This window comes from Sesamum indicum, linkage group LG7, assembly GCF_026168435.1.
Source record: "Sesamum indicum cultivar Baizhima isolate 11 linkage group LG7, ASM2616843v1, whole genome shotgun sequence".
Classification (NCBI taxonomy): Eukaryota; Viridiplantae; Streptophyta; class Magnoliopsida; order Lamiales; family Pedaliaceae; genus Sesamum; species Sesamum indicum.
Genome location: NC_142663.1, coordinates 2,589,196 through 2,602,932, shown reverse-complemented (window position 1 = coordinate 2,602,932; position 13,737 = coordinate 2,589,196). Strand labels below are relative to the sequence as shown.

The following is a 13,737-nucleotide window of genomic DNA, read 5'->3' as shown; positions in this document are numbered from 1 at the left end:
AGCGGTCCAAAAAATTAATTTTTTTCATGTCACTAGATTTGTAACAGCTTCAATTCGCAGTCACAAAAATCGTTACAAATTGTAACGGTTTTTTGCCAAGCCATTACAAATACTTTGTAATGCCTCGTCTAACCGAGGTATGCCTTTTCGTTACAAAACTCGTTAAAAAAAATGCGTTACAAATTTATGAAAAAGCAATTCCAATAATATGATATTTTTTGTAGTTTACTAGATCACTAAACAAGATGCATGTGGACTTTTTTTATGAAACAGAAAACAAATACTATACCTTTGTTGATATGTTTTCACAAAATGATCAATACTCAGTTTAGTAAGGGCACATTCACTTTCGTTGTTTGGATAAATGGTTGACAGGACTAGAATGAATTTGTTGTAGGATTTGATAGATTAATAGTAAGAAAACGTAGGGAAAAGGTCTGCTTCCGCCTGGATTTCTCCATCAGGCTACATCTGGTCTGATTTCATATCAAGCTGAATCAACCTTGTAGGATTCAGACTGAGCCAATATCATGAAAAGGAAATAATTTACATAATTGGATAAATGACACAATTCAGACTTAAACCTAAATGTAAACAAGCCATAAGTAGATTAAAGTTATAAGAACTAATAATGACAGTGAGTCTTTGAGTAACCAATATCCCAAGAATTTTTGAGAAATGAAGGCATTTTGCATTATAAAACTTGTATAATACACCTCAGCAAAATGGGATAGTTGAAAGGAAACACAAGCACTTCTTACAAGTTGCAATTACCTAAGATGTTTTGGACTGACGCCATTTCCACAGCAACTTATATTATTAATTGAATACCTACTCCAACTCTTAACCGGAGTATCCCTTATGAGAAATTGTATAACAAACCTGTCAACTATCAACACATAAAGGTTTTTGGTTGACTTTATTTTGCTACTAATACTTTGCCTTTTAAATTCGAATTTGATTCAAAGGTACCAAAATGTGTTTTTCCTGGTTATATGCATGGACAAAAAGGATATAAACTGTATGATATTGAAAGAAAAGTTACATTAGTAAGTAGAGATGTTTTCCATGAAAGCATTTTTCCTTACAAAGGAGAACAAACTGATGCTATCACATGTTCACTTCCCTTGCCCTTAAATATTTCTGATACTAAATTCAACTTATATACATCCACTAATGTGGAGGAGAAAGTCCTAGATCACATAGCTCCAGAACTTAGGAGGTATACTAGAACAATCTAAACCTTCTTAGATGAATGATTTTATATGTAACTATTCTGCTGCTCAAGCCTCTCTTATTATCTCTGCTATTACTGCTTCACATGCTCCTTTTGTTGCTTCTGTTTCCAATTTTCAGGAACCACAAACCTACCACCAAGCAGCAACTCAACCAGATTGGATACATGCTATGAAAGCAGAGATAAAGGCTTTGGAAAATAACCAAACTTGGGATATAACACCATTGCCTCATGGTAAAAGAGCTATAGATTGTAGATGGATTTGTAAACTTAAATTTAGACCAGACGGGACAATTGATAGGCACAAAGCCAGATTGTTGCCAAAGGTTACAACCAAATAGAGGGGGTGGGTTTCTTTGAGAGTTTTTCACCTGTTGCTAAGGTCGTGGCAGTAAAGACTCTCCTTTGCTGTTGCTACATCTGCAGGATGGCATATCCACCAACTAGATGTCAACAACGCTTTCTCACATGGATATTTGGATGAGAAAATTTACATGAATGCACCAAAGGGTTATTCAGTGCCTCCCGGCCATGTTTGCAGACAAAAAAAGTCGCTTTATGGACTCAAGCAAGTATCGTGCTAGTAGAACTATGAATTCACCTCAAAGATGGAATCTTTTGGTTTCAAACAATCTAATAATGACTATTGTTTGTTCACCAAATCTTCTTCTGCAGGTTTTATTGCATTATTAGTTTATGTAGATGAGATTTTGATTGCAGGTCCATCAGCATCTCAAATTACAGAAGTAAAGTGTTATTTAAACAGATTTGGGATTGCTAGAAGCAAAAAAAATAAATACACCACTTCCAGCAGGAATTAAGTTTACAGCTAAATCAAACAATGTGCTCCCTCATCCAGCAGTTTACAGAAGAATGGTGGGCAGATTTCTTTATCTTAGTTTTACCAGGCTGAATATCGATGCAGTTGTACACTTGGTAAATTACCTTAAAGGGACTTCCCAGAAAGGTCTCTTTTTTCCCTCCAACACGCACTTCAGTCTTCAAGCATACCGTGATGCTGACTGGGCTTCTTGCCCAGATAGCAGGAGGTCTCTTACAGGATACTGCATTTTCTCGGGACCTGCTTTAATCTCCAGAAAAACAAAGAAACAAAGTACAGTTTCTCGTTCTAACAGTTGAAGCGGAATACGGAGCCATGAGATCCACAGCTTGTGAGCTTTTATGGATTTCTGCTCTTTTACAGGACCTTCATATTTCAATTCCTAAGCCCATTCCCTTCCTTTGCGATAACAGTGCATCTCTACACATTGTTAGCAACCCTATTTTTCACGAATAGATCAAACACCTCGAAATTGATTAACATCTTGTTCGAGACCATTATTAATCTGGTTTTTTGCACCTTCATATATCCCATCTAAGGAAAAATTAGCTGACATATTTACAAAATCCTTAACAGGACCTATCTTCCACTCTTTGATTGGCAAGCTTGGGTTGATTGGTTTTGTCCCAAGTCCGGCGGATTAAAGACAGACATTCATGCAGTTGATGAAGACTGGAGCTGAAGAAGATTTAGGTTGCTAGTTGTTAGCCAACTTCGTGGAAAGTTGCTATTCATATAAACAACAATAGCGTTTTTATTAGTAACTATTTAGTTTCACCATTTTCCTATGACAGTAGCGTTTCTAATATTATTAGATAGACAACTTCTTAGCAATTAAGCTAAGTATTAGAAGTTGAATTGGTTAGTGACTTTCAACTGCTTCTTTTTTTTTTTTTTTTTATTAAAACCACCTAGAGGTGGGGGGAACTTTTCGGAGTTCCCAGTCCTTCTATATTAAAATTCACAAAATACTTACATTGGGGAGAGCTACCTCCCTAGAATTTCTAGCAAAGCCATAAACAAGGAGTACTACTCCCTTACAAATAGAGCAACAATGAACGAGGAGTACTACTCCCTTACAACAAAAGACAGGTGTACTAGTAAAACTATGGCGAATCAAAAAGCTTTTTGTTATCCCACCACATCATGAATCGCACAACACCTACAAATAAATCTGTACAAGAAGGCCAAGCCAGAGTGTGTAATGTTCCAAAAGGATAAATAATGAACATTAGTATTAACGCGGAGATCAAGTTTGTATGACTGGCAGCCTTTAAACCTGTGGAAGGGGTTCAAAAAACCTACAAAAGATATAACAACAAGCAAATAGACAAAGGCAAACAACAGAAGTAACAGGCCAAAGGTTTCCATAGAGACATTGGTCACAACACGTATCAGCAAAGAAACAATAGTAATGAAGTACCCCTAATTGGAAAACCAAAAATTTAACTGAAATTAAAGGTGCTAGAACTTCTAATTCTAATAGCAGGGAAGGAGCATGCGTCAAGTCTAATCAAACCTTTAGGAATACCTGTGACATTATCAGGGGATAGAATGCTGAGATGTTGATTGAAACATGCTTGGTTAGCAAAGTAATCGGCCACTTGGTTACCCTCTCTAAAAATGTGTGATATCTTGAACTCAGTTTGGGATAGAAGTTCTCTAATTTGTTGCAGCAAATTTTGAAGGTGCCATGGCCCTTGGGGGGGAGACGAAATGAGCTTGATGGCAATGTTCGCATCAGTTTCTACCCAAATTTTTCTAATGTTGCTATCAATGCACAATTTAACACCTCTGTATATAGCTTTTAACTCAGCTGCAGTGTTGGAGCTGAGCCCAAGGTGTTCCTGGAATGCAAAGACGGCCTGACCAAGATGATTTCTGATTATTCCACCTGCTCCTGCCACACCTGGATTTCCTTTTGAGGCCCCATCTGTGTTCAATTTGAACCATCCCCTATCTGGCTTAATCCACTTAACAATAGAGATTTTGGATGATATCGTATGAGGCGGGAGGGAAATTTTAAGAAGAGAAACAACAGATCTGTCCCCTCTCCAGTGTATAGTTCTCATGAGGTTGGTTTTACCGAGAAGATGAAGATAATTGAGGGTTTGAGAGATGATACAATTAGCTTTGAAAGGAGCCCCCTCAAATATGGCTGCATTCCTGCAAATCCAAATGTACCAAATGATCAACGGGGGAAGAATATCTCTGATGTGAAGTTGATTAGAAATATTGCTTCTCCAGGCTTGCAGGATCATGAAAAAATTGTCTGTGATTGGAATGTTGAGTTGAAATTTGGAGGCAAAGAAGTTCCAAACTTCAAGGGAAACCTTGTTATGAAGGAAAAGGTGAGGGATAGTCTCTTCCTCCTTCAAACAACAAACACATCTAGAGGCCAAAGAGATGCCCTTTTGTTTGAGTCTGCTGTCCACTGGTATCCAGTTATGGAGGACTTTCCAAATGAAGATAGAAATGGTAGGCCTGACAAGGGGGGACCAGAGATTTTTGAAGATGGGTAGGGAAGGTTTGTGATCTCTAGTAATCTCCCAAGCTGATTTAGTAGAAAAGGAGCCGTGAGGGGATGGTTTCCAATGCATAAAATCTTGATGCTGAGGATGAATGGGGGTCTGCAAAATAAGCTCCATGATAAGCTGAGGAACAACTTCCTTCAATTTATCAATATCCCAAGTGTGGTTGGTCCAAAAATTCTTGACCAGGGCATTAGACGCTCTGATGGGGTGTATGAGGGAATGAAGGGTGCCTGCAGGGAGCCAACAATCATACCAGAAAGATACATTACCAGCTCCAAGGCTCCAAAAAATGTTCTCCTGAGAAATGGCTTTCATGCTGCAAATTCTTCTCCAAATGTTAGAGTCCTTCGATTTAGCTTTAGTAGAGGCAAGTGTAGACTTTTTACAATATCTACTGATAGTGAAGTTGGCCCATAGAGAATTATTTTGTCTCATCCGCCACCAGAGTTTATGAGTGAAGGCTGTGACAGTATCTCTAATGTTTCTGATGCCCAAACCCCCTTCTTCACAAGGATAGCAGATGAAAGCCCATTTAACCCAATGAATTTTTCTGTGGTCAGTAGTGGATCCCCAAAAGAATTTAGCAAAAAGTTGTTCAATTTTTTGAAGAGTGCCAATAGGAGGGCTCAAAACTTGAAGAAGATATACAGGCATGGAGGAAAGAACACTTTTGATAAGTTGAAGTCTACCCCCTTGTGAAAGATGTTTATGCTCCCATCCACTGATCCTGTTTCTGATTTTGTCAATAAGGGGTTCAAAAAGAATTTTCTTCTTATGACCTTTGTGCAGAGGAGCTCCAAGATAGGTGATAGGGAGACACTTGAGGTTGAAGCCTGTAATGGATTTGATTCTGTGGGCAATGTTATTGGCCTTCTTACTAGGGATAAAGAAACTCTTGGAGTGATTGATTTTTTGGCCAGATTGGTCTTCATATAGCTCCAGGAATTGCATCAATTTGGTCAGAGAGTGTTCTTCACATTTTGTGAAAATGATGAAGTCATCCGCATAGGCCAGGTGAGACACTCTAGTTTTACACCCCGTTTGATAGAACATGTCAGGATTCTGTGAGAAAAGGTGATTAAGCCCTGTGGAAAGGGCCTCTGCAGCGAGGATGAATAAAGCAGGGGAAATTGGGTCACCTTGTCTAAGGCCTTGAGTAGATTTGAAGAAACCAGAGGGTTCTCCATTAACCAGAATGGTAAACCAACAATTTTCGATAGCGTGCTTGATGAGGACAATAAATCTGGTGGGGAAACCCATCTTCTCAAGAATCACATAGAGAAATTTCCAGTTCACCCAGTCATAAGCCTTAGACATATCCAATTTTAAGATAAGATTCCCTTTGCTATGTCTCATGTCAAGATGATGTGTCATTTCTTGAGCCAGAAGGATATTGTCAGCAATCAGCCTACCAGGCACAAAACCACTCTGAGATGGGGAAATGAGGCTAGGAAGAGCTTGGGAGATTTTAGTGTAAAGAAGCTTGGACATGATCTTATTGGTAACATTGCAGAGGGAGATAGGTCTGAACTCAGACCAGGATTGGGGGGAGTCATTCTTAGGGATAAGAATGATAGATGTGGCAGAGAAGCTTCTGGGCATAGGGGTGCCCCTGAAAAAATCCATGACAGCTTCAGTGACATCCTCTGCGATAGTATTCCAGCAGGCTTGATAGAATGCTAAAGAGAATCCATCAGGCCCAGCTGCATTATCTTTATTAATAGAGAAGACAACATCTTTAATATCATCTTGGGAGGGACCTTGACAGAGGTTAAGGAGGACATCTTGATGAATTTGAGGAAATTGAAATGGAAAATCATGAGGAAGAGAGGCGGTAGAGGTATCACATAGGAGACTTTCAAAGAAGTGAACAGCAGAATCCTTAATTTGAGCAGAGTCAGTAATTTCTTGTTGATTGTCCATCACTCTGGAGATTCTGGATTTCAACCTTTTCTTCTTGACAGAGGCGTGAAAGAATTTGGTGTTCCTTTCTCCCGCTTCAAGCCATTTGCAGTTGCTTTTCTGCCTCCAAAACTTGGATTCAAGGTTAAGAGCATGGATAAGAGCAACATTTTGTCTATTAAGGTTGATCAAATTGGCTTCAGATGGCAGCCTATCAAACTGCTTCTCCGCTTCATTAGCAGCAGCCTTGGCTTGGTCCACTAAAGAGAAGACATTACCAAAATTATCCTTGTTCCACTGCTTCAAGTGATCCTTCAACCTATATAGCTTTTGTTGCAATCTATACATACCATATCCCTGTACCGGGGCACCCCAGGATTGTTTAACCATATCTTGGAAGTTATGGTGCATAATCCACATATGCTGAAATCTGAAAGAGGAGGGAACATTTTCCTTTTTTCTAATGGCAGTAATTAACAAAGGATGGTGATCTGACAATCTTCTGGGGAGATGTGAAACTCTGGTGGAATTGAATAATTCAGCCCATTCTTGAGAATATAAGACTCTATCTAAGTGCCTCCAAACCCTTTTGTTAGTCCACGTGAAAGGCTCCCCTTCAAATCCTGCATCAGTTAATCCACTCTCCAAGACCATGTCATTGAAGTCCTCAATAGAGCCCAAGCTGCTGATGGTGCCTCCTTGGTTTTCATGTGTGTGAAGCATAGTGTTGAAATCTCCTCCAACAATCCAAGGAACCTTGTTGAGGGAAATTCTTTTAAGCTCTTCCCACAACACTCTCCTAGGATTCCTGTAACATTTGGCATATACAAAACTACAAAAAATTTCCTTTTGAAGAAGTATCGAACTAATTTTCACATGAAGGAGTTGATTAGTATTCAGTACCACTTGAACATCAAAACCAAACTGAGCAAGGCACCAAATTTTGTTAGAAATGTTAGAGAAAACAGAATGAAAACCAAACCTGTGAATGAAAGAAGCATCTTCGACGTGAATAAAAGGTTCCAGCAAAACCAAAATATGGGGTCTATGAGTTAAAAGCATATCCAAGAGAATTTTTTGTTTATCTATTTTACCAATACCTCGAACATTCCAAATCAGAATTTTGGTCATTTAAAATTGTAGAGATGAAGAGGAAACAGACCTGGTGTACCTTTTAGGGAGGGTCCTAGTAGTACTGTTACCTTTGTTCTTTCTTCTTTTGCCTCCAACTTTGCCTGTCTTGAGAGAGTTATCTTCCATGGAATTGTTTCTCTTTAACTTGTTAGACATAGTTGAGTCTTCCAAAATGTGTTCTTGGAGATTTGATTCCAGTGCTATATCATTGACATTTTGATTGATCTCCTGTTCTCTTGCTTGTACTTGTGGCTGGAGCTCAGTGTCAAGCTCCAAAAGTGAGTCACCGTCATCCAGGCTTTGAAATCTGTTGTAGATTGGTGTGAGTTCTTCCTCTTTGCCGCTGTTTTCTTTGGTGTCCTGAGCCTCACTTTCACTAGTTTTCTCGGTAGCTTGAATCTCAATTATATCCATCTCAGAAAGGAACTTATTTCTTCGTCTTTTATTGCTACATTCTCCTCTTAAAAGGATTCTAGTTCCTGTTCCCTTTGTTGAAGTGCTGCCCTTGTCACCACTTTTTGGGGTCTTCTTAGCTTTTCCTTTGGCTTTCAGTTTGCTTGTGGAACTTCGTTCATGACTTTCCGCATTCAAATCTCTGTCCAATAATTCTGCAATTAATGGGTCATTCAGGTTGAAGTTGTCCATGTTGTCTGTGCAATTTTCTCCTTGTGGCATCAAGGTAGTGTCAGAGGTGCATTCCTGTATGGCAGCTCCCTGATGAGCTACAGTGTTTGGAGTTCCTGTGTTATCCATCTTTAGGTTCTCCTGTTTTCCATGGCTCTGACTATGTTCAATTTGATTGTCATTCTCCTGTTGATCTTTGACCCCCTTTTTTGGCTGGTTGGTGATTGAGCATTCCTCTTTTGCAGCTGGGGATGACGCTTTGCTTCTTTCTGAATTATGGTCGGCAGCGGGATGGCTAACTGGCACAGTCACCTTTTTTCCTTTATCACGAGCTTGTTTTATCTCAATTCCTGCAAATTATTGATGCTTGTGGTTGATCTTATTACGGGGTGGGGGTTTAGGGGCATTACCTTTCGAAAAGCAGTCAATATCCTTATGTCCCACATGCTTGCACAAAGAACAGTATTTAGGGAGATTTTCAAAAGCAACTTTCTGCACTATGGTTACACCATTAATGTGCAAGTCAAATTCTTCAATGATAGGTTTTAGCAGGTCTATTTCCACACAAACCCTAGCTTGTGATAATTTAGACTTGTTAAGAGTTAAAGCATCAATTTGCAAAGGTGATCCAACCATGCTAACAACAGAAAATAGAGCTTCCTTACGAAATAAATGAGCAGGGAGTTCAGGAAAGCAAACCCAAATAGGAACGACAGATGATTCTTGCGTCGGAGTAAATGTTGGCGTCCATTTGAAAATTCTCATTGGGAAGCCTTGAAGAAACCAAATGAGCCGTAGCCACAGGCGGGAATAGTCTGACTCGCTGGAAAGGGAGATAAGGGCGTGTTTGGAGTTGATCATGCTGACTGTAAACACTCCTTGAATCCCCAATCTAGCAATAAGCTGGTGCATTTGACTGTAAGGGGGTGCTCCATGTGAGAATTTTCCAACAAGGGAAAATCGATAGGGCGCCGCGAGCTCCTCTGTCTCAGCATCGGCAAATGAAAGAGTGGGTCGGCCATGGTTAACAGACTTGATGCCGAGTGGTTGGGGGTTATGGTCGGCCAAAAAGAATTTTCGGAGATCGCAAGGATGTTGATGAAGACGCCGATTCCCTGTCGAATTAGAGACAGCTTCAGCAAATGATTTAATAAAAGAACTTGACTTTTGCTGCTCGGCATGTTTATGCAAATCAGGGGGCAATTTCTGAGTTGATTCGTTCGAGTTGGAATCGACACCGGCCGAGTTGGCTACCAAGGTTTCCATAGGCATTGAGGCTCCGATGGTGGTTGCTGATCGGAGGGGTTGTTCCGCCATGGGAAGGCGAGTCCACCGGTGGAAATCCGTCGGCGTTTGGGAGGTGCCGTGATCAACACAATGCCTTGATGGGAATGGATGGGAGATGGCTCGTTCGACTCGCACGGAGGAGGCGAGACGGTTGGTGGTGGTCCGCGATCGGGAGACACTCCGGTGGCGGCGAAACGGCGACGACAAGGATCAAAGGTAAAGGTAAAAGCCCAACCTCTCTCGTCGGTGGAATCCAAAATTGTTTAGTGGGTAATGTTCGCCTCGTTGTGGCCGGTATGAGCAGCGGCCGGTGGGTCGTCGGGACGCCGCCGGAATTTGAGAAAAATGTTGGCGGTGAAAAAGGGGGCGAAAATGAGGTCTGTGGCTGGCGAGTGGCGGCGCGTCGGAGGCCGGTTCAGAGCACGCGCGGCATGGATGGAAAGATCGTCGGACGGCGAATCTGGATCTAGTGCGCGTGGCCGGAGACGCGCCAGAAAAAATTCCGGCGACCGGCCGGCGGCGGCGCGGCGGCGAAGCCGCGGCGGATACGGCGGCAAGTGTCAGCGACAAGGTGGAAGAAGGTCTCAGCTCACTTTCTCAGCTCCCAGCGGTTCAGACTCACTCTCAGCTCACTCTCTCAGCTACCCTCTCCTCCTCCACTCTGCTGAGAAGCTTTTTCTTTTTCAATCGTGTTAATGGAATTTACAGATTTCCATTTCTTGCTCGGTTTTCAACTCTCTTCACAATCGTCATTGATTGAATTTCTCTTATAAATTATTATCTTGAGTATAATTACATTAGTCATGCCTTTTTCTAAGAGTATCAATAAAAAAGAGAATTTCGTTGGATATATTTTTAATTGATTTCGATTTATTAAAATTTCAAAGGGTGAATAGCAATTTATCCGCTTGTAGTATTGAAAATGAGCACATTATCCCCTTATAAAAAAAATATAACAATTTACCACCTATACTTTTTAAAATGAAGCAATTTACCTCCTTATACAGGGAGGTAAAAATTACTTTATTTTAAAAATCATAGGGGGGTAAATTGTTGTATTTTAAAAAGATACTGGAGGTAAATTGCTTTTTATTTTTTCATAAGGGGATAATTTGTTCATTTACGATATCACAAGAAGTTGCTTGCATTTTTTTTCAAATTTCAAATATAAATTTAGCCAGCCAAGAAATGTAAAAGAGTTCATAATTCAAAAGTCTATTCAGATTGACGCAAATTAGTATCGAGAAAGGAATAGTAATTTTAGGATTCATTATCTGGAATAATATATATATCTTATTTATACTGTGGATATTTTCTTCTGTTTTAATTTTTGACTAGCTATAATTATAAGGAAAAAATATATTTTTTATCTCATAAATTAGGCTCTAAATCTGTATACTTTCTTTGTCTCACGGGATTTTCTAGAATGTACATCTAACAAAAACAATTTGTAAAAATACTGAATTATATATAATCTTTATCTTTATGCACTTATCCAGTGTTTTATATGTACAGCTAATCTGAATCAAGATCCTATATATACTTGGAAAAATGCAAGCAACTTCCTTGTTATATTACAAATAAGCAAATTACCTCCTTATGAAAAAATAAATAGTGATTTACCTTCCTATATTTTTAAAATACAACAATTTACCTCCCTTTGTTTTTTAAAAGGAAGCAATATACCTCCCTGTATAAGGAGGTAAATTGCTTCATTTTAAAAAGTACAGGGAATAGATTGCTATATTTTTTTTATATGAGAGTAATATGCTCATTTTCAATATCACAAGGGGTAAATTACTATTCACCCTATATATATATACTACAATGTAATTTTCACATAAACAAAAGTTTGAAACTCTTTGAGAAGGGTGGAAAACCTGAGCTAGCAACATGTGCTTTAATTTCTAGAATCAAGCAAATTAATTATATACACTAATATTTATTAAATTTCAGATAATATTTTTCGTATAAAATGGATATATTATATTTTTGCTCCCTATACTTGGATCAAAATAAACTTGGGTCCCTAAATATTTTGAGGTAAAGTTTCATCCCTATTATTTTCAAATTGTTCTGGTTTTGATCGGAGGTTAAAGTTAATGGTGCTGGGAAGACGGCCGTGTTTGGCAATACGGCCAGGCCATGTTCTCTGCAATATCCAAGCGTTGCATAACAAGAAAATATAAATTGATCAAAGTAAGTAATAAAAAAAATAGAAAAAGTAATAAAATAATTAAGAATAAAATACTAGAGAAATTAATAAAACCTAAATAAAAGGTGAGGGAAATAACAGAAAATGGAATAAGAGATAATTATATAAATTAATAAAAATGAAAATAAAATATTAATTAGAGAAAGTAATAAGAATAAAAATAAAAAATTAGAAAAAGTAATAAAAATAAGTAAGAATAAAATACTAGGGAAATTAATAAAACTTGAATAAAAGATTAGGACAATAAAAGAAACTGGGAATAAAAGATCATTATATAAAGTAATAATAATGGAAATAAAATATTAACTAGAGAAAGTAATAAAAATAAAAAAAATAGTAAAAGCAATGAAAATAATTAAGAATAAAACACTAGAGAAATTAATAAAACTAATAAAAAATATTAGGAAAATAAAAGAAACTGGGAATAAAAGATAATTATATGAAGTAAAAGAAATGGAAATAAAATATTAATTAGAGAAAGAAATAAAAAAATTAATAAAAATAATTAAGAATAAAATACTAGGGAAATTAATAAAACTTGAATAAAAGATTAGGAAAATAAAAGAAACTGGGAATAAAAGATCATTACATAAAGTAATAATAATGGAAATAAAATATTAATTACAGAAAGTAATAAAAATAAAAATAAAAGAATAGAGAAAGTATTAATGAAGGAAGTCAAAAATTATGGAAATAAAGAATAGGTGATGGGCAAGCAATGCATGCGCAAGTAATTTCTATATATACCAACTCATAATTTGAGAATTTTTGTCTTAGTTACGTCCTTCAAATTTTTGTCTTATTAATGAGGGAAGTCAAAAATTATGGAAATAAAGAAAAGGAATTTTTGTCTTAGTTATTGATGGTGGAGATGGAGTTACGTAGTTCAAATTTTTTTGATCGTCAAAAACTGAATGTATTGCATGTAACTTAACTTTTAAATTATAAATTATAATTATATTTTAATCATATTTTTCAATTTTGAAAAATACGTATCATTTGTGCGACAAAAGTATAATGTGTAGAAAAAAAAATGACGCGGTAATATATTTGGCTGCTCCTGAATCCAATTAGATTTAGATTAATTACCAAATTAATGGTAATGGAGTGGATCTGGTATATAAAAGTTGTACTCAAGTTGAAGCATTCCAAGACTTTGAGAACTTCCAAACATGCATGAGACAGCAATATTAAGAAATACATACATAGTACAGCTAATGAACTTGAGCTTATTGAGGCAAATTAACGCAAATGGAGTGGAGGTGCGGAATTCTGGCGGTATGCTTATAATTCATTTGGCACGTCGAGTGTGAATAAGATAATGGGCCACCGATTTAAATCCAAGCTTCCATGCCTACACATATATGTATATATGATCAGCTAGCATGAATGAATATTAATCATAATTTCACTGTAATTGTCTTTTGATTAGTACGTAATTGTAAGAATAGAATATATGAACATGAAGATGATTGACAAGATATACATGGTCATGAATTGAGCCAGTGGGCGGCCAACCCTTCTGCTCTCGGCAACGACTGCAATTGCATATTTCCCGACACGCCGGACATTTCCAACTCTCCTTCTCTTTTACTTCCAATAAATTCTCTCCATATCTGCACCCAACAATGATGTAATTAACCCTCTTTTCCTTCTATCTCAAACTTATAACTATTTTTCTTCTTTGTTTAAAAATTTCATATAGTTCAAAAATTTGTGGGATGACCTTATGTAGAGGCATTTTCCGCATAATCTCCCATGTGAACGATGACATAGGCTACATTCAGTGCGTAGACCAAGTGTCTTCTGCCTGCCCACACAAACAGAATTAGAGTGCTTTATGTAGAGAGGAAATTGACAAAAAACAGAGACGGGTTGCAAATTAAGTCCTAGTATTAGTAGAGCGTTGACCTGCATTGATGACAAGTAATCCCATTAACAGAATCGTACAAATGTTTGACAC

General features: G+C 37.7%; 1 protein-coding gene across 1 annotated transcript; it reads right to left on the bottom strand.

Moving 5' to 3' along the window:
* Positions 1–1,309: 1,309 nt before the first annotated feature.
* On the bottom strand, positions 1,310–9,589 carry LOC148787461 (uncharacterized). Its single transcript, XM_088882371.1, has 6 exons — positions 8,683–9,589; positions 7,677–8,622; positions 3,610–7,322; positions 3,358–3,379; positions 2,183–2,318; positions 1,310–1,405 (listed from the first exon to the last, which is right to left on the bottom strand). Exons 1-6 carry the CDS (start codon positions 9,587–9,589, stop codon positions 1,310–1,312), a joined length of 5,820 nt encoding a protein of 1,939 aa, XP_088738497.1.
* Positions 9,590–13,737: the final 4,148 nt, after the last annotated feature.